The sequence below is a fragment of the Ambystoma mexicanum genome, chromosome 9 (assembly GCF_040938575.1).
Source record: "Ambystoma mexicanum isolate Mex_15411 chromosome 9, UKY_AmexF1_1, whole genome shotgun sequence".
Taxonomy (NCBI): Eukaryota; Metazoa; Chordata; class Amphibia; order Caudata; family Ambystomatidae; genus Ambystoma; species Ambystoma mexicanum.
This window is the reverse complement of record NC_090931.1, coordinates 537,986,529-538,007,495: the sequence shown is the minus strand read 5'-3', so window position 1 is coordinate 538,007,495 and position 20,967 is coordinate 537,986,529. Positions and strand designations below refer to the sequence as shown.

Sequence of the window (20,967 nt, the reverse complement as noted above, 5' to 3'; positions counted from 1 at the left end):
CTTTCTTCCAGAACCCTACTAACATGGCCGAAAGAAGCCTTCACACACTAGACGTGCGCAGGGCAGTCCTGTTTTACCTGAAGAAAACTAAACCACTAAGGAAGACTAAACAATTATTTTTCAGTGGCAGCTGGTAGAGAAGGGGATCCTGTTTCTAAATCGGCTATCTCAAGGTGGATTGTCAAATGCATCACACTATGTTACACTCTTGCGAAGAGAGAACTGCCCTTCAAGCCTAGAGCTCATTCTACTCGAGGCACTGGGGCATCCATAGCATTCATTGCAAATGTTCCTCTTGAGTCCATTTGCAAAGCACCAACCTGGAGTTCTGTACACACCTTTACAAAACACTATTGCCTAGACACTCGTTCTAGGTCTGATTCTCAGGTGGGAACAGCAGTACTAAGACATCTTTTCTCTACTGTTCCTTCTCACAACCCACCGCCAACTCCGGGTACTGCTCGCTAGTCTATGCACAGCATGTGTTTCTAAGCAGATTAACAAGCATCAGAAGACATGCATTACTTACCGTAATAGCATTTCTGATGATTGTATTTGCTTAGATTCACATGCGCCCTCCCTACCGCCCCGCTCGGGGTGGAAGGAACATAGACACCTTACTATTTCTCGCTTTATGTACTCTCACTATAGCGTTGGGCTCCCTCATGGCAGAAAAAATACAATCGGAGAGACCTCGGCGCGTGAGGGATTTTGGGTACTACACACGTCACGATAGGGATAGTGTTACAGATACGCCTATGCGTCCCCGAAAGACAAGATGCAATACTCCGCGGTTACCACTGGATGTCGGACCATATGCACAGCATGTGAATCTAAGCAGATACAATCATCAGAAATGCTATTACGGTACGTAATGCATGTCATATAATTGTAAATATATACCATGTAACCGTGCAACTATAAAAACCTCTTTCTATGTACCTGTAAGAAATGTGCCCAGATGCCCCAGGGCTTGGCGCACTATATAAATAAATAAAATACAACTCTTGGCAAGGCTTTCAACGTCCTCTTGGCACTTGGAAAGCCTGCTTAAATTCACATTTTCATTTAATTCAAGCTCGGATTTCGTTCAGCTCCAGGTTAGCCTTTCTTTTATCTTTTACAGTTTGGTACTCACAAAACCTTCCACTCGGTTTTCTTAATAGTTTCATGTCATCATGATTATCAAAGGTAGTCAGTAATTTGAATGAGTTCAAACTTGATCGACATTCATAGTGCCCAAACGGTCTCTTGCGAGCGACCCGAATTGCAGCACCCACCTGGAATACACCTCAGTGTCCCGGAGTCATTCGGGCTTCTCTGACTCACTGGGTACGCTGCCTCCATGTGCCCTTCTCAACGGCAGGCTCACAGTGGTTTCTACCGGCGCAGCGTGCCAGTCTTCCAGGGTCTCAGCCGTCTCTGCTGTACAGAGAGCGAGTCTCTCTGATTTCCAGGAGGTATGCAGACCAGCTCTGCTACCAGAGACTTCTCGAATGCTCCTGCCACGATCCGTTTCCACTGCAACCACTCTGCAGCTCATCGGCGCTCCAGGAACACGTCTCTCTGACTTCAGCTCCAGCTTCTCCAGCAAGTGTTCCACTGATGATTCTCTTAGCCTAACCTGAGCAGGCCATTTATACCGTCTCTTTGGCTTCAGGCATAGGAAATGTTAATTCGTTACATAACGATCATGGTACTAGGCATCCCTCTTCTTCGTCACAGTACCAGAGTGGTGTTTCTTAGGGAAAGATTTTAGGGAAATCCATGGAAGGGATTGATAACAGCTTATAAAGGCCTGGGAAATGGTACCTGATTGTGAAAGGGCAATGGGGGATACTGTCTCTCACCCAAGGGTGCCTCGTCTCCACTCCCAAGTCTCCTCCACCCGGGTAGTCCTCCCTCGCATATCCACCCACAGGGTCAGGATCCAAAAGTGACAGCCTTTCCCTGGCCACCTCGGGGGAGGATATATAGGGGAAAGAAGTGAGGATGCCCTCAGATTCCTCACACCTCTCACAGTGATCTGAGCCCCACTTTATTCCTCCCCTGGTCACTTGTAGATTCATTGTTGACTATTGCCCTCCCTTCTCTGTTAGATGCCTACTCCCTTGTTTCTATGCTCCTTAACCTTCTTCTTCCCCCTATGATTGTAAAACGCTCTGTTGCTTCCCGAAGCCAGGCCTACACTCAATAAATACCCTAATAATAATGACAATAAATAACATTAATTTTGGGCCTGCCTCAAGCTCCCGACAAACACAGGAAGGTCACAATAATGGCTCAGCTTCACCTCACTGATGAGACCCAAGAAGGCCGAAACACGTGTCTGCAGTTGCTGATGGTACTCTTGTTCAGAGGAGACTAGCATTTCGATACTGGACTCCCCGTGTGAATAGGACAAGACTGATATGCGAATGGATATTCCTCCTCCATGAAACTTGCAGTGAGCTGAAGCGTATTTGTAGACCCCTCTTAGTGGAAGACATTTCATAGAAAAGTTAATTTTAACCATTTTCGGTCTCAGAGGGCTACCATGCTCCTGTTAGTCTAAAAAATGCAAACGTTTTATGGTTCATATATAATGGGAAACGAGAACCCAAAAAGAGAATTCGAATGGATTGTGTCCTCCCACGTATTCCTCATCTTGTGATATTTTATCTTTCCAGCTTTGCTGCTTCGGAAACACATTTTCTCGGCAGAGGGCGCTGTATGTGACGTTGACGTGCCGATGTCCCTCGAGAGCCTCCGTCGACGTCATCATCAGTATAAATAGCACATGCAGCGTCCATTGGCTTCAGTTCCGTTTTTCTGAAAGCTTTCGCTTCGAGTCATTAACGGGCCGCTTCAGTTTTCTTCGTAAGAAAATGTCTTCATCATCAACTCCTTCGACACCAAAGTCTGGTTTAAAAAAAATGCTACGACTGAGGATTGAAGATGTCTATTACAGATCCTCACTGCATCTGCCTGTGGTGTCCGGGATCTGGGCACCATACCGACGACTGCGGGTCCCGTCAGGCCATGACGGAGAAAGCTCTTGGGGAGCGCAGAGGTAAACTGGCGGTGGGGAGGGTGGCTTCGAAGTCTTCTTTGAAGAAAGAAAAAACGTCTGGCCAGTCTAGGGACTCCTCCCGGCGTAAGAAGTCGAAGCGGTCCCGATCGAGGAGTCAATGGAGGCAGTCTTCGTCTTCAAAGAAGGCAAAGAAGAGACGCCATAGGTCTCCCTCTTCATCATCCAATTCCTCTACTGAGGTAATCAGATGCCCTCCAACTTTAGATTCCCCAAGAAAATGGGATGCTTTTAGATCTAAAATTATGCAGATTTCGGAGAATGTGGCCTCAACCCCCTCAAAAGAATTGCGCAAAAGCCATGTCCCGGTCATTCCTTTGGACGATTCAGGGACGTCGAAGCCAAGCATGAAGCCGGCAATACGTTGAGAGAGTGCTCGACCTGACAAGAAGTCAATGAGAGTATCGACTCGGGAACCGAGTCCTTCGATACCATCGAAGAAACACAAATTGTCAAAACTCGACGACTTTGTAGACTCCGAAAGAGTCAAACATCTCGAAGTCGATGGTGATACTGAGTAAACTGCTGTCATTTTCAAAGCCGTTTTCGACACCGTTGACAGCCACTTCGACTTTGTCAAGGCATTTGCCCATTCAGGATATGGTTTACAAACCTGTTCCGAAGAAAGTCTTAAGTCTATGTCCTCAGTTTATGAGGAGGAACAGCCCTCTGAAGAGGATTCCCCTCCTTTTGGGGAACAATTTGGTACTCAGAATGCACCTAAAGAGCTCATTAATCAAGAGTCCAAAAAGAGAGGCCTTTATGATTCTCTCCAGTCTGCTAGTGGTCTTGATACCTCTCCAGAACTGGACTTTGGCAGGCCGGACCCTTCTGAACATGCGGATTCCACCTATGGAAATCTCATGAAAAGGGTCACAGAATATATGGGTTTACTGACATCTTAGACCAAGGCCCTCAGATGGACACAATTTTGCCCTTCCACAAAGCCCCGGAATCTGGACCTGCAGTTAACAAGGAAGTACCGGCCTTCCAGCAGCGATCCAGAATACCTGACCAAGCACCTCACACCTGAGAGCTTGGTAGTTTAGGCTGCCACATCAACCAGGCAATTGGCTTACCCCTCTTGCCCCCCCCCCAGATAGAGATGACACGGTTTTCACGACAGACCGCATGGCCTTCAAATCTACCAATGTCACCTGTACTATTTCAAGATTCTCTTATACCCTGTGGGACTGTTTTGCCATGGAGGCTGATTACATCACGGAAGGCGAAGAAAGAGACAGCTTCCTGGCTATAGTTAAGAATGGAAAGGAGGCAATGGGAGAATGTCTCCAGTCAGGATTGGATACTGCTGATAGCATCAGCAGACCCATGACTGCTGGCACTGTACTACGCAGGTTTGCTTGGCTGAGGAAGTTTGGGTTTGCACCAACGTGCAGGCCAGACTGCTCAACATGCCCCTGTCATGATCTCTGCTTCCAAAAGGTCAGGGTTTTCCCAACTCCCTTGGAAGCAGATCCATAACCCAGGTTCCGAGTGCCAACCAGTCCCAATTGGGACCTTTTGGACCCAGTCCTGGCGCCAGTGGCACCAGGCTCATAAATATGCCCAGTCCCAGCGCTGGAAGCGCCGGGCTCATAATGCTTGGGTGGACTTACCTGCAGCAGACCATGCTGCTTACTTGCCTGCCAGTTGAGCCTCTGATCCTCTTCTGTTTGGAACTACTTTTCCTGTTGGGTGGGGCAGGAGCCACTCCCTAGATTCAGAACACTGGAACTCTTCTGGAAAGCAGGAACTCTTTTCTTAGGCGTGGCTGTGGAAGGAGACACCTAAGCACTACAGGAGGCTATTTAAACCACACCCGATGGATGAATCTTGCTTTGCGTTATTCTGCATCCTCTGCAGCAGACCGCTCATCGTGTCTTCTGCATCTGATCCTGGGCCTAAGGAAAAAGGCTTACCATCCTGAATCCAGTCTTCAGCAACACCTATAAAGACAAGAAAGAACAGGTTAGCATTACGGTCTTCAGTGACAGCTCTTCACTTACCTGGTCCATCGGCTGTCACCAACGCCTCGCGCTGCATTCCGGCATCTGAAAGACAAAGGCTTACCTACTCTTCGTGCGCTCCGGAGGTCTTCACACTGCATCCCGCATCTGAAAGACAAAACAAGGTGCGTTTAAAGACATTGGGGAACTTTAATACTCACGTGCCATTACTCCTTTCCAAATCTAACCCAGTGGGTATTCCGGCACCCTGCAGCCGCTCTGAACTTGTACCTGCAAAATAAAAAGACAGTTAGAGCGCATCGTGAAGCAGGCAACAAGCGCTTACTTACGTGCTTCCAGGCGCTTCTATTCATCACACGGGCTCCATCTTCAACTCACTTCAGCCCGTCATCCGCCATCGCTGGAACCCTGCAAAACAAGAGACATCATTACTAAAGACTTTAAAGACATTAGAATTACTCGAAACTTACCGTTCGTGCAGTAAACGATGGACAGCAGTCCTCTGAAGTCAAGAGGCCTGCTCCCCTTATCCAGTGAAGAAACTGGTTACAGCACCCTGCCCCGAGGCAGATGGAGAGCACAGCGTTCACTTACCTAAGACATCTTACCCTTCGAGTCAGACATACAGTGCACAGAGGTCCAGCCCAAAGAGCCAGCCGTGTGTTACACATCACCTTTGAAGATACGGTATACGCCCAGTCAAGACCGGCGCCTCTACGGGAATCAGGTGAGCGTTACACCCCTTGACAGTGTAAGGTTGTTCGGCAGCAAGGCGGATGAGAGTCTGGAGAAGCTGCAGACCTCCAAGGCGGCAGCTAAATCCCTTCGCGCCTCCATTCAACAACTTCAACAACCCTATCCAAGCTCATCTTCCTGGAGGGGTCGCTCTTTTTGTTTCTATTCCTCAATTGGTAGAGGTAGAGGAAGAGGACAGGCCGGACAAAGGGGACAAAGAAGATTCCCTCGTGGTGGACGAGGAAGGGGTGCTAAATTCACCCCAGCAGCAGCAACTTTACCCTTAGCCGCTACTGCAGCCGCCTCTAAGCCACTCTGAGTCCTTGACCCACAAGACCCTGGTGGGAGGCCGAATTGCTCAGAATCTGAACGAATGGCGGGGCATTACTTCAGATGCTTGGGCACTGGAAACGGTAGCCCAACGTTATGGCCTACCTTTAAAAATAAAAAAAAGGCCTCAAGATCATCCAACGGGATCCAATTCTGTGAAAATTCTAGATCCGATCCTTGTGCAGGAAATTTTAATCCTGCTAGAGAAAGGTGCAATAGAAAATGTACCTGTAGCGGAGAGGAAGAAGGGTTGGTATTCCCCCTACTTTCTCATTCCCAAGAAGGACAGAGGATCGAGACCCATCTTGGGCTTAAGAAGCTTGAACAAGTTCCTCAGGATGGACAAGTTCAAGATGGTTACCCTTTCTCAGATCCTTCAGGATATCCAACTCCAAGACTGGTTGATATCATTGGACCTTCAGGATGCTTACTTTAATGTGGCAATCCATCTCGAGCACAGAAAGTACCTGAGGTTTGCGGTTGGCGGTTCTCCTCAGTTTCGAGTTCTGCCATTCATTCTGACCTCCGCCCAAGGGTTTTCACTAAGTTGATAGTGGTAGTGGCAGCAAGTCTCAGGAGAGGGAGGATTCACGTCTACCCCTACCTGGACAATTGGCTGATTAGGGCTTGTTCACCCGAACAAGCCCAGGAATCTCAGTATCACCTGCCACTGCCTTCACAGACTGGGCTTCTCCCTCAATTACAAGAAGTCCCATATGATACCATTCCAAAGACTCCCAATTCATCGGAGCAGTCCTGCATACTTCATCAGGGAAAGCCTCACCACCCGAGGTGAGAGCTCAACACATTCAGCAGATGGTAACAAAATTCCAGAATGCCCAGCATCTTCCGGCATTCGATTTTCTGAGGTTGCTCGGTGTCATGGAATCCTGCGTTTTTCTGATGTCGGAGGCCCGATTGAGAATGAGATCCCTTCAATTGGCTCTCAGGACTCAGTGGTTCCAATTCTCAAGGTATATGTCAGACCAACTGCAAGTTCCGAGCAGAGTTGCTCTGGACCTTCTATGGTGGGCTTGCAAAGACAACATTCTCAAGGGAGAATCTTTTTGGCAACCATGGTCTGAGATAACGGTAGTGACGACACCTCACTCATGGGGTGGGGATCCCACACCAACAAACTGACAATCAGCGGTCGTTGGTCTCCGTCGGAGTCCAAACTACACATCAATCTTTTGGAGCTGGGAGCAATCGGGCTAGCACTGAAGGCTTTGCTGCCGTCTGTACGGGGGAAGAGTGTCCTGATAATGACGGACAACGCGGTGGCCATGCATTACCTCAACAAGAGAGGAGATGTGGGCTTACTGCCACTGTGCAGAGAGGCGATGCAGCTCTGGTTCTGGGCAATTCAAGAAGGAATCTCCCTAGCAGCAGTTCATCTGGCCGGAGAGGGGAACACTGCAGCGGACGCTCTGAACAGGCAGAGCGCAGTCTCCCACGAGTGGGAAATAGCTCAGGAAGTCCTTCTAGAGATCTTCGCCCTTTGGGGAACCCCTCAAGTGGATCTGTTTGCGACCGGTGCCAACCAGAAGTGCGAGCAGTACTGCTCAAGGGAATTTCCTCCGATAGGAGCTCTAGGAGACGTGTGTGTGTGTGTGTGTGTGTGTGTGTGTGTGGTCGATTGGGAATTCCCGCTACTGTACGTGTTTCCTCCAGTCCCCAGCATTCCTCAAGTTTTCAGGATGTTAAGGCGGTTAGGGTCCCGCATGATCCTAGTAGCTCCGGATTTGGCCAGGAGATAATGGTACCCAGATCTTCCGGAAATGTCCATCTGTCCTCTGATGCGTCTTCCCCAAAGAGAGATCTTCTCTCAACCTTCACGCATGGTTTCTGAAAGCCCGAGATACAAGCATTGGTACCTCCCAGATGATGTAATGGAGGAGTTGCTTTCAGCCAGGCGGCCAGCAACAAAGTCTCTGTACCGTTGCCGATGGAATAGGTTCTGTGACTGGTGCAGAAAAAAGAATGTTTATCCTTTTCAGTGTTCAACTCTGGATGTTCTGTCCTTTTTGCTTTCTTAAGCCCACAAGCGTCTTCAGGTGGGGACCATTAAAGGTTACCTAGCAGCGCTCTCAATCTTTAAGCGCTCATACGAGGAATTCTCTTATTTTAAGATTCCTTTGGTTACTCAATTTCTAAAAGGGCTCACAAATGTGTTCCCGCCTTCACTGTTTCTCCGGTTTGGGACCTTAACTTGGTCTTGACATTTCTGATGGGTGCTCCATTTGAACCATTGCACTCTTGTCCATTGAGGTTGTTAACCTTTGATACTATTATGTTGGTTGCTCTTACATCTGCATGTAGAGTGAGCGAGTTGCAGGCACTTTCTTCCAAGCCTTCCTTTATTGTATTCCACAAGGACAGGGTTGTGTGGAGAGTCAGACCCTCCTTTCTCCCGAAGGTAGTTTCAGACTTTCATTTGAGTCCGAAAATGGTGCTACCTGCCTTCTTTCCTCTTCCGCATCCTGGTAAGGAAGAGGAAAAGCTTCATAGGTTGGACCCTAGGAGAGCTTTAAGCTTTATTTCCAGAATGTCCAAGGTGAGAGTGGATGACCATCTGTTTGTGGGGTATACCGGGCACAAACTAGGCCAGGCTGTGTCTAAACGGACCTTGTCTCTGTGGATCATCCTCGCTATTTCTGAGCGCTATACTTTGGCGGGCAAGGTCCCTCCTGAGGGCTTGCATGCTCATTCAACCAGAGGCATGGCTATGTCGACGGCCGTGCAAAGGGGTTTCCCTATAAAAAAACATATGTGATGCTGCAACGTGGTCTTCGATACACACGTTTATCAAGCATTATTCCCTGGCTACTTCCATGCTCTGGATGTGTTGTTTGGTAAGGCAGTCCTTTATTCTGTTCTTTAAATTCAAATCTTCCTAAATTCTTCACCCTCCTCCAATCATGGATACTGCTTTGGGAGTCTGTCAAAGATGAGGAATCTGTTGGAGGACGCAATCCATTTGAAGAATAAGTTACTTACCCCTGGTAACGTTCTTTCGACTGGATGTTCCTCCAACGTATTCCTCATCGCCCTCCCAACCTACCCCTCTGTAGAATTTCCCATGCTATTACAGCTTTCATTCCAACAAGGCTGTGTAAGGTCAGAATCGATTTGTGGCCACTTCTGATACACGAGGAGGGGGGGGAAAACATGAACTGAAGCTACAGACGCTGTGCGTGCTAGTTATAATATCCGATGATGTCCCCCTCAACGGAGGCCTTCGAGGGACATCGACCCAACGCCATTGACACAGGGCGCCCTCTGCCTAAATATTTCCGAAGCAGCCGAGCTGTGGACACTACATGTCAAAGATGAGGAATACGTTGGAGGAACATCCAGTCGAAAGAACGGTACCAGAGGTAAGTAACTTGTTCCTTCTGTAAATAGACTTTAACAGGACAATCTGTAGGCAGCTCCCGCTTATAGTGAAAAGTAAGGTGCATATTACCAGTGATCCAGAGGAGCTGCGGAAAAGTCAACCTTTGGTTTGGTAAAGATGAATGACTCCTGCTGAGGAGTTCCAGCCTCACATTAGATGACCAGAGGCCCATAGAGAAACGGTTGCACAGAGGGAGCCAAGGCTTGTTGCAGTCGATATCACAGTCAGAGGGCCCAGGGAGAAGGGCTTTTCATGAAGCCTCTAGAACTTGGAGAATACGACCAGCAATGGAATGACGGTCACACAGTCAGACCCAGGCTGCTGCAAGGAGTCCAAGTTCAGGTGTCACTGGGGCAGAAGTCTGTTCTGGCATCTGGATTTATATTTGGTGACAATGCTAGTTTCTGTTGAAAGGTCTGTATTCAGAGTACCTGTTAATACTTGGACAAGGAACACAATGTTTGATCCCTCGCCGTTTTTGTGCAACCCATGTAGCAGAGAATATGACTACAGTAGTAGCACACCAGTGACCCTTCAGTTTGGATCATAGGCTGTTTAAGAATTGAGTATGAAAGTGAAAGGCTTCAGGATGCTCTCACAAGGAGTAACAGAAGTCTGAGCCTGGATGCCTTGTCGAGGGAGAAGGTAGGTGCGAGTAGCAGGTACTCCGTTAAGGTTTCTGATGAGAACAACGGTGGGGGGGGTGGAAGAAGGACACGCACACACACGCGCACGCGCGCACTCACTCACTTTCTGTTAGGCAGAGTTTGTATGCAGTACCCTTTGGGAACACAACTATGACTACAGGTGTAAGGAAAACCAACCTTTGGTATAAGTCTGTACTACACAGTTTTTGGTAGCGGAGCTGGGCAGCTAGGCTTCTCAAGAGGGAATGTGAGCTGTAAGGATGTTACACAGAGGTCTACAATCACAAGTATTCAAATAAACTCTTACACTCAAGGTTTCTTGGTTAAACACTTATTAATTATTTTTAACAGTCATTTATAAAACATTCACTAGAAGGAGGCAATCTGCATCACACAAAAATATGCTTCAGTACTTTACGCAGTACAGGTCTGAGGCATTTAAACTACTTTGAAGGAGGAGCAACATGGCATTCAGAGTACTTTGAAGTAGGAGCAAAAAGGCGTAGGTTAACGAAAAGAAGATACAGTTACTCTTTAGACAGTGCAAATAGTTTGAGTTCACCAGAGGAGCTTATTCAATGCAATAGGTTAGGCCAAAGTCAATGGGCTAAAGTCTTGTATTGGATAAAGCAGTTCTGATAGGTAAACGGAAAAGTATTTGCCAAAGTTCTCAGAAATAGTTCGTAAAAGAAAGAATCATATGTTGGGTCACAAGCTGACTAGGCCTGCAAGTTGCCAAAGTTCCAAGCACTTTCGCAGTGAGAGGTAAGTTCTCTTGGTCGGGTTTTCACAGTACCTTACAATGAAGAAAAAGATGCAGCTGAAGACTTCTGTTCCTGGCAGTTCCTGCAAATCTTGCTGTTCCTGAGCCTCAGTCGTGGGGACAAGAGGGAGGACGCCGGGGGACTCCTGCACTGCACTGGGACTGGTCAAAGCTGGCACTTGGTAAATCTTCAATGCCGGTAGCTGTAGTCAAGCACACAAACTGGTGTCCTTCTACCTGGTTATTCGGTTTCCTGCAGCACTCTGAGGAAAATACAACCAGCTCTGAGAATGGTATCCAGGTGGCTTATGAGTTGATTGGTCCCACCAACTTAGAGGGAGAAGTCGCCCTTGCAGGGCTTCTCTGCCGAGGTGAACTTCGCGATTCGGACCTGCAGCAGGGCTTCACCGGGCAAACCAATTGTCCAGGAGTTGGAGCAGCTGTCCTCTTCAAGCCCGTCTTCGGTTCTTTCGTTCCAGTGGTCGACTCTGCCTTCCAAGCCAAGAGACTCAACTTTTATCCAGTTTCCTCCCATTCATTCAAGCCTAGCTGCCACTCACCCAGCAGGGTGGCTGTCCTTGCCGGACAGTCAGCCAGCCAATCACGCCAGAGTGCATTTGGGTCTCCTAGGAGACTAAGCACAGGGAGTTTCGGGCACCTCCCTCACTTCCTGCCCACCCCAGACACTCTGGCGCCAGAGGCGGTCTTCAGTCCTGAAGCCCACCAAAGGCGATGAAACAAAGGGACCAAACCTGGTTTGGCACGCAGAGACAAACTCTAGAAGGACCCTTTCCAAAAAGAAATGGCGAAAAAAGAAGACCGGGACCTGTTTAAACAAAGGGGGCTCAGACGCCATCTTGAAAAACATGGCTTCCGTGATTTAACGCTACCGGTGTTCGCAGTCGGGGAAAAATCATGGTAGTTCGTTGTAAAATCACTGCCACCAGCCATTTCGATAGGAAAGGGTAGCATTTGACTGCTACATGTGTATCTAGACACAGGATACTAGGCAACCCCTCCATCACTCTATTGTAAGATAGGGTGTGCTCAGTCTAGGAATTTGAAAAGACTAGTAAAGTCAATTTCACTTTACTTTTCTCTGGGAAACAGTAGTTTATCCCAGAGAAAGTATTTAAACCTTGGGAAAACCTGAAAGACTTCCCTGTGCCACTGCACTGAGGGTGCTGTGTGACACACATGAAAAGATGATGCCTATTGCGTTGTCTAAAACTCCATAATCAAAGAACACAAGAGTAAGACACACATCAAAACACATGAGAGAGTGGGGAAAAAAAGGTCACTCTCTCAAGTCCTCAACATACAGCAAAGTTGCTGGGGGTCTCTAAGGTGAAGGGAATTAGCACATTTTTGAGAATTCTCCCTAACAGTTTCTCTTTATCATCTAGGAGATTCAACCAGTTCATAATAGATACGAGTCATTTTGGCCATTTCTCGCTGCCCAAACAAAGTGGCCGGTGTAGGACCTTTACATCTTACATCTTTTGGTAGTCGTTTAGCACCATATAGTGGCACGTAGCTACCAATACAGTTAAAAGGCTACTATGTGGCTAAAGTTCAATCATGTTGCTGCCACCAGTCTACTCCCAAGCACACTTTTTGGTTGTCAAAACTCACCAAGGGACAACATCTGTTCTTCAGAGAGCACTGCTACCCAAGTAGGAATTCGGACAAAGGGAAGCATATGAAAAGTGAGTTGCAGCTGACAGTGACAAAGTCTAGAAACCAAAAAGTCAGCAGGTTCTTTAGGGACGTACTCTAATTAGCAAAAGGAACCCGGAATTTGGAATTCTGATCTAACAAAGTCCATTGAATTGTTTTTGTATTTTGTTTTTAATCAATTCTAAGGTGGCAGAGAGAAAGTGCAATAACTAAAGTCTTTCACATTTAGTTTGTAGGGGTTTGATAAAGAATGGTGAACGTCAGGATGAGGAAAGTGTTGGCGGTCGTAAGAGGACAGAAGCTCTTCGGCAGCTGTGTAAAATGAATCCTTCTCAGGCCTTGAAAGTCCGAGGCATGGTGGTAAGAAGTGTATTTATTTGTTTAGATAGCCTACAAAAATATTTACCAACTATAAAATGCTATTTTAAGAAATGTTTTTAAAGTGCAGGTTGAAATAATTTGGTGTGGTTAGCACAATGGTGCACATGTATTGCTGTTGCAAGGGGAGGTTGGCAGATGATAATGATAATCTAAGTGGTACATTGGGAAGCTTGATGCTCTCCTAACCCATGTGTCAGATCTTCTGTTCTCTTGACTGGTGCAGAAGCAGCACAAACATCTGCCTCCCTGTTGGGTCTTGGCACCTGGGATATGACAACCACAGGCCACTGCAACTCTCCAGGGAAAGAGGGTTATGGTCTGTTGAGTGGATGGGTAGGTGAGGTTCAGGGTAACCGTAAAGAGGTTCAGGGAAATTGAATGGATAGGCAGATGGACATTAGGGAGCATGCTCCTCGGCTCCTGCTCCTGCTCCGGTTGCAGATTACGATGACTCCGCCCTTGCACACTCATATTCCACATTCATACTGTGTGCCCAACAATAATTGCGGGCCTTTGTGCTGGAGCCCCTAACCAGCAAACGCTATGACAGTTGTGTGCTGCTCAGACTTGTGTGATGGTCATACACTGCCCAATCCTGCAGACCTTGTGCTTAGCCCTGGCATCCACCCCACATTACATCATGTAGCCAGTGTCCCTGCATTTACTCCATGCAGTGAAAACAGATTCCCCACATTACCCCATGCAAGGATGTGCCTAAAGAAACAGTACAGTATACAAAGTCCCAGGTTCTCCTGGCCTTTTCGTGTTGCTGGGCCAATGCGCCGTCACTCTGCTCCGTTTGCCACTGAAATTATCAAAGTACAAGTCGGTTTGTGTGAGCGTTAAAGCTCCGGTCCTGTGCATGCTCCCTAAAGGGTTAAGGCTGAGTCTCAGGCAATCCGTTCTCTGCGGTTGCTTTCACCACTTCTAGTGAAACGGAATACCCCCAAAGTACATGCTAGGAGCGGTTAGGCATGCGTATCATGCAAGGGTTAACATGTGTGGTCTGTTCACGACTCCATGTGCTCGTGACTCTGGGCGGTTAGTAGTTAACGTTCCCCCAAAAGTGCGTCTCCCTTCTGAGAGGAAAAAAATCAGCTGCGCAGAATGAATGATGAAGCTGCTACTTATCTGTAGTTGTACATGGGGCCTATGGGTGTAGATGCAGGCGGGCAGATGCCCCACGTAGGCGTGCCTACAGGAGCTCGCGGATTACACGTCTTCACTCTCCGGCAGTCAAAATTGCAAGCTGCGCTCACCAGGCACGGCTCACACATGCGCATTCGTGCGCGTGTGGCGATCTCTTTCCTGGCAGACTCGTGCTGCACACAGCCTGCTGGGAAACGTAGTTTCCGGGCTGTTCTCCATCTCTGGGCCTTGGTCCTGCAAAAGGGATGGAGAACACACCTCGAAAACCTGGTTAGGTGCCTCAAGGCCTCACAAACTCCCCCAGCAGCCACCACAGGGGCAACTACCCACCCCACAGCCCCTACAACTGCCCTAGCCCTGACATCATGTTTTTAGATCTTGAAGCTTCTTTGACATTGGTCTGTTGGATGGAATATTTCAACCCTATGCTTAGGATGTTGTTTAGGATAACCTTCCTAAATATAGGTAGATGCATTCCTTTAGCTTTCCTTGACTCACCAAATGATAGTTTTGGTGGAAGTGAAGAAATCCAGGCCAACTCTTAGCATGGGAGTGTGGCAGACCATACAGGCGAACACTGTATTGCTTTAAATAAAGAAATCGACTTTCTGTTTTGTTAAGGTAATTAAAATATTGAATCAGTTTTCAGGTACGTAACTTGGGTTTAGAAAGTCTCTATGAAAATGTGTAGTGTTTGACCGTTTGTTAGGATAAACCGCAAAGTCAAAGGTTAACCAGCACCTTGGGGTACAACGCTTCAGAAGGATACGCCAGAGACACTGTAGGACTTGTCTTGGCTCAAATGGCTGCAATGACTCAATTAGGATTCAGTCATCCGTTGAAAATAGTGGAAGAGATGGACAGGCTTCTGATTGACTGAGTGGAATACTGGGCCTGATGCAATGTGGTCCCCAATGGTAAGCATCATTCCAGTGTTATTGATTTGGTCATCTCGCAGTTTGGTTATGTTCAGTTATTTCTAATATCTGGCTGTTCTACCAGTGGGTCTTGAGGAAAGTGTCACACGTGTCACAAGAATCACCCTGAGGCTCAAGGTCGGTTCAAGGGTTTTTATTTATTTTTCGTGGGCCTAAGGACTGTCCCTCTTTTGTCTCCTGTCTCAGCATGCTGCTCTCCTCCAGACTCGCCAGGCTTCTTCCACTGCATCTTCCTGCTGCTTGGCTCTCCTGATTCCAGCAGCAACTCCAGCCCATTCATACTCTTAGGCAGAACCACACCTTTTATACTGGTATAAAGAGTCAAGTGGAGTCAGGTGTTAAAAGTGTGAAAAGTCAGAATAAAGTCCCTTACCTTGCCTGACTTGGGTAATCCTCATTGCCTCAGATCGTCTCTTCCTCATCCCAGTACTTATTGAAAACGGGTAGGGGAGATTAAATGTGACTGTAGATTAGATTTATTTAGTGAAACATTAGTAGATGACTGACAGGGGATATAGTAACACATTCTACCCTTGGTTTTATTTAAAGGGACAGCTTTCCCTCTCGGTAGGTCACTGTACCTCTGACATACTGGCATACAAGCGTGGCACTTGATAGTATTCCCTGTGGTCTAGAGTTGTGAATGGATGCTTCCCTTAAAACCGTGTCTTTGTCTCATTGGATCTTTTTTCTCCCAAGTTTCCTATAATAAAATCCTTTCTTGTCCTATCCTGGATTGGGGTTAATGACATCTGGATCAGGGATGTTGGAACCACCATATCCCATAAAGGCTTTCAGGACTACTTCTTCACTCATTATCCCATTGGGATACCCTGTCTCGCCTTCGGACACTCTCCCCGCCCCTCCCAAGGACCCCATGCCGAGGGGATCCGCACTCGCTTGTCCGTGTCCACGGTTGGAATCCACGAGCGATGGCCCTCCCCTGGCCACTTGAGCAACGGATCCCCGGGAACTACTTGTGAAAACACCCTTAGGTTTCTCACAGCTGGGAAATGTACCTCACATTCCTGTGGGTCACTGCCAAAAGAAACTGTTGCACTTAAGCTGTAGGTAGGTGGGTTGGTCTTGTCTTGTTACTTACCTTAGTTTCTTTGGAGAGTTTCTAACTGGAATTCATTGCAAAGTCTGTAATGCTCCTTTATATTAGACATTCCTTCAACAAAGTTTGCTTTTACCTACCTTGTTTGGGATATCTTGCCTATAGGTTTACTAACCTGTGCCTGTTTTGTGAATGGAATTCCTTAGTAGTGGACCTCTGCACAAGATGACTCTTGATAAATTAACATCTGTTTGTATCGCCAGAGGTCTCACTCGGCAATACAAGCCAGAGTGAGGCCACAAGCGCCTGAGCAGAACTCCTTAAGATTATTCAGGAATACCAATCTGAAAACCCTGCTGCTGAGACTGCAGAGGCACCCTCTTCACCCACTACAGAATCTGTCCGTTACGCAGGCCCTTTCCTCCTTAGAGAGAACCTCAGGGTTAGATCTTTAGAGTTGGATCTTACAAGAGAAGTGCGAAAGAGGCAGACCCAAGCCATTCAGATTGAATGTAAGAATTTGTAATTCGAGAAAATCAACACCAATAATTCAGGGTCAAGATCTTGAGGTGGTACTGAGTCCCTTAGATTAAGTTCACAAAGAACTTGGTGAATATATATGTGAAAGGTATGTTTTGGAATGGTTGACTAGTTTTGACTTTGCTTGTGGATTGCATCATATGTCCGACATAAGACTGCTTTCCTGCTGAAACATCTGCCCATAGTGCATGTGCTGCTATTTTGGAGTCGTGTATAAAAGAAAATTAAGTATGAGTGTCTGAAAGTAGTTCTTGTGCAGAGATTTGGTAAGAGTTCCACTCAGTATCTGATGAGCTTTAGGGAGCACACAAAGGATGATGTTCAGTGGATGTCATGGTTGAATGATTCCCTGAAGTACGTGAATGGCTACATGAAATCCTGATTAGTTTACACATGCTGGATAACATAATGCATGCTTGCTCCCCTGAGTTGTGTCAGCACTTAGCTGATTCCAAGGTCTTAGGTCCTATGGAACTAGCCAAGATAGGTGATTTGTGGATCTCTCATAAAGTCAACCACAAGGACAAAGGGACAAGTAAGTCTGGCCGAAATTGTGGCTCCTTACAAGTCAACAAAGAAGAGGTCGGTAAGCCCCTTAAAAGTGGGTCCAAAAAGGATAGCACCACTAATTCAAAAGTATGTGCCGATTCCTAAGCAATTCCCATACACCCTAGTACATGCTGAGACTGTAGAAAACCGGATTATCCCAGAGGTCACCCCAGCTGTCTCAAAAGGATTTCTCAGGTAAGTGTTCATGTAATGGTTGTGACATGAAAATGGGCAGACATCCAAGCGATTTCTTCAGCCTAACTTCATGTGTGCGTGTTGTTAAATCCCAGAAAGAAAGTTGGGGTTCCTACCAATACTTGACAGTATGCACAGTCCATTATAGTGGGCGTTAAACTAACCACCGGAATTAGTGACACCACTGCCAGTACGATTGTTGACAGTACTTTCTTTGGGCCACATTTTCTGATAAACTGTCCTTTGCAGACCACTGATTTGTCTAGTGCCCCCGCTAAAATATTCCCTGTTAATATCTTCTTTCATGAACCTGAAAGGAAGTTAGCGCTCCATTTTAGCAACCAAGAATATGTCCCAGTCCAAGTCTTGCTGGCAAAGGACTTGAATGAGAGAGGTAACTTTAGATTTACCACTCTATTCCCAGGAGTTGTCGGGTTAAACTCCCATCCTCTTACGAGTCTACTTGCTAAGGGAACTACACCTAAGCATGAAACATTGCCAATTTCCAAGAGAATCAGGACTATTTATTCCCTTAAGTCTTCAGTAGTTATGCCTTCGTCTTCACATGCTCCTAAAGGAAAGGATAGGGACTCCTGTATCGGAGATCCCTTTTGGGCCATTTGGACCTTCGACTGAGGGTGCTGCCAAAAAGCCTCTTGTATGTTCAGTAAATGAGAAAAACAACTCCTGAGGGTCTTTTTGAACAGACCTTTTCCCATGGCAAAAAGAAAAAAGGACTGTCCCTCAACAAAGATTATTCTGAATTTACTGGGTAGTTTAACAGACTAAAACCATATGATATACACCCAAATGCATTAGTTACCTCTGGGGGCAGAGGGAGGGATGGATGCATGGAGTGGGGGGGTGGTTTAAGGCAAAATATATTTTTGGTGTTCTTTTGTAGATTTTTCTTTGCATTTCATGTAAGGGCACGTACATGGTTACATAAAAGGTTTCAGATGGGGGGAAGAAATGTACAAGCAGGGTTTTCTTGTCCTTGGTATTTTCTCCATTGTTATTTATTTTTACATTCACAAAAAGGTCTGGGAGCCCCTTTACCGAGAACAAGCACACCCAAATAACCTGTCCTATGGGAGGGCCCCAACTCGGGAGGGTTTACAATCACATTTTAGCTCACTGTACCTTTCACAGAGGAGACCTATCTATTTGTAAATCAGGTTGGTCCCATCCACTTTGGCAGTCCAGCACCGAAATGCAAGGCAATTGAACACCAGCAACCCCATACACATGTTTTGGCTTAGTCTGGCCTCGTCAGTGATGTGAAGCTGTGCCGCTCTAAGCACAGTGAGCAAGGGCTCCACGTCTGGATTAGCCTGGGTAAAACCCCAAGTTTGTGAAAATTCACAAAAAGGTGTGCGAGCCCCTCTAATGAGATCATACACAGCCAAATAACCTGTTCTATGGGAAGTTGCCCGTTAGGGACGGTATACAACTACGTTTCAACTTTACTGTACCTTTCACAGAGGAGAAATATCCATTTACATATCAGTCTGGTCCAACCAACTTATGCTCTCCAGCACCGAAATTCAAGGTAATTCTCCTCTGAACAAGAGTACCAACAGCAACCCCAGACATGTTTTAGCCTAGTCGAGCCTCATCAGTGAGGTGAAGCTGTGCCTTTCTAAGCGCAGTGAGCAAAGGGTCCATGTCTGGGTTACCCTTGGTAACTTAGGGTGAAACCCCAAGTTTCTAAAAATGAACAGAAAGGTCTGGGAGCCCTCACTACTGAGAACAAACAGGACCAAATAACTTGTTCTATGGGAAGGTGCCTACTCGGGAGGGTCTACAACCACGTTTTAGCTCACTGTGCCTTTCACATTTTAGAAATACCAATTTGCATACCAGTTTGGTCACCACACAAATCCTGACAGAGAGCTGAAGCGTGGTTGTAGACCGTCCTGAGTGGAAGGCATTCCATAGAACAGGTTATTTGACCATATTCGTTCTCAGTAGAGGGGCTCCCACGCTCCTTTGTTGTTTATTATTATATTATGCTTATTTATATAGCTCCTTTATTCAAAACACTGTACATAAAAAAGCACTATCGATACCAAACCAAACCATGAATGTATAAACTTAACAATAGACCAAATACATGTCAAATCAAACCAAGATGCTTTAAACATACGTAGAGAAATGGACAAGCAAGGAGTAACAGATGCTGTTTTAGATATTTTGAAAGCAATGTCAAGATTTGACCTATATATACAATGGTAAGTTTTGGGGCTAGAAATGGAAATGAATGAAATTGTGAAGAAGCGCTGAGAGGATGCTGAGAAGAAAAGTCAAACCTAAGTAGAAGAACATATGGAAATGCAAATGTATTAATACATTTACAAATGACGCAAAGCAACTGAAACCCAAATCGCTGTATAAGATCAAGCCAGCAGAGATAAGCAAGATAAACTGAAATGTTGGATGAATAATTCTAGTTAACGTTGTATTCAAAGTTGCAATTTAAATGTTTAACTCTTGAACCTCATAACTGTGGACATGGAATTATACATTTTTACTCACAAAAGTATGTTTTTCTAATAATATACCTATTTCTTGGCTTGCTTTTGTAATAGGTAGAGGAATGCCATCTTCCAGGCCTCGGAGTAGCTTTGACACTAGATCATACAAAGAATGAGTCTTCAGACGATGGGGTTAGTGACATGGTGTGTTTTGTGAGTGGTCTACTTCTTGGGACCAATGCCAAAGTTCGGACATGGTTTGGAACCTTTATACGAAATGGACAGCAGGTGAGAAAATTGGGAATGGTCAAAACATTTTCAGTACATATAAGTCGTAGCCTTACAAACTGATTGAACCACTATATTTCTTAAGTACTTATATTGAGAAAATGGTTTGTTTTGAATGATACATTTGTTTCTTTTAATTTGAAATTGATTTCAAGAGACTGCACTTATCATGGTATGGTACTCATTCCTTTCCTACACATAACTAACATGAGACATATTTTGTGGTATTCTTTTGTAGTTTTAAACTTAAGTACAATTGCAAATAACTTATTTTAAGTTTGGTATCGATCCCTGCATAAATTATTCAAGACCTACATAAACAGAACGTATGCCTTGACTGTTTACTACAAATTCACGCACTCAGTGCTCACTAACATGTTGCTGCCATGTGGGCACTACAATTCAGATATTTTAGGTTATACACTGAATTTTCTGTCAATGGGTATGGCAACAGAATATAAATGACATCCAAAGAATCTTTCTAGGAGTTTGGTTTGGTTGACCGGCTCCTTACTTTGGAACTAGGAGAATGTGTTAAGAACTACGTGGCAGCCTCTGACATCTGTGTAAAGACTTCCACCACCCTGAGACCCATTACAAGCCTCTCTATCATTGAGGTACCATTTTACCGTATTGCTATGGATATTGTTGGACCATTAGAAACTTCCATATTGGGGAATAAATGTATTTTGGTTATTGTTGACCAAGCTAATTGTTATCTCGAAGATTTCTCTTTACGAAACAACACCAGTCAACAGATAGTAAAACATTGACTCCCCTTTCTTTTCCGAATTG

The 20,967-nt window shown here is 46.0% G+C and overlaps 1 protein-coding gene across 2 annotated transcripts in view; it reads left to right on the top strand.

The window, feature by feature from the left end:
• Positions 1-20,967, top strand: part of INTS2 (integrator complex subunit 2) — a 1,100,863-nt gene that overhangs the window by 157,277 nt on the left and 922,619 nt on the right. For both annotated transcript variants that reach the window (XM_069615090.1, XM_069615089.1), the window contains exons 6-7: positions 12,825-12,955; positions 19,999-20,172. In XM_069615090.1, the coding sequence (XP_069471191.1) occupies positions 12,825-12,955; positions 19,999-20,172 (305 nt within the window). The remainder of the gene's footprint in view (positions 1-12,824; positions 12,956-19,998; positions 20,173-20,967) is intronic.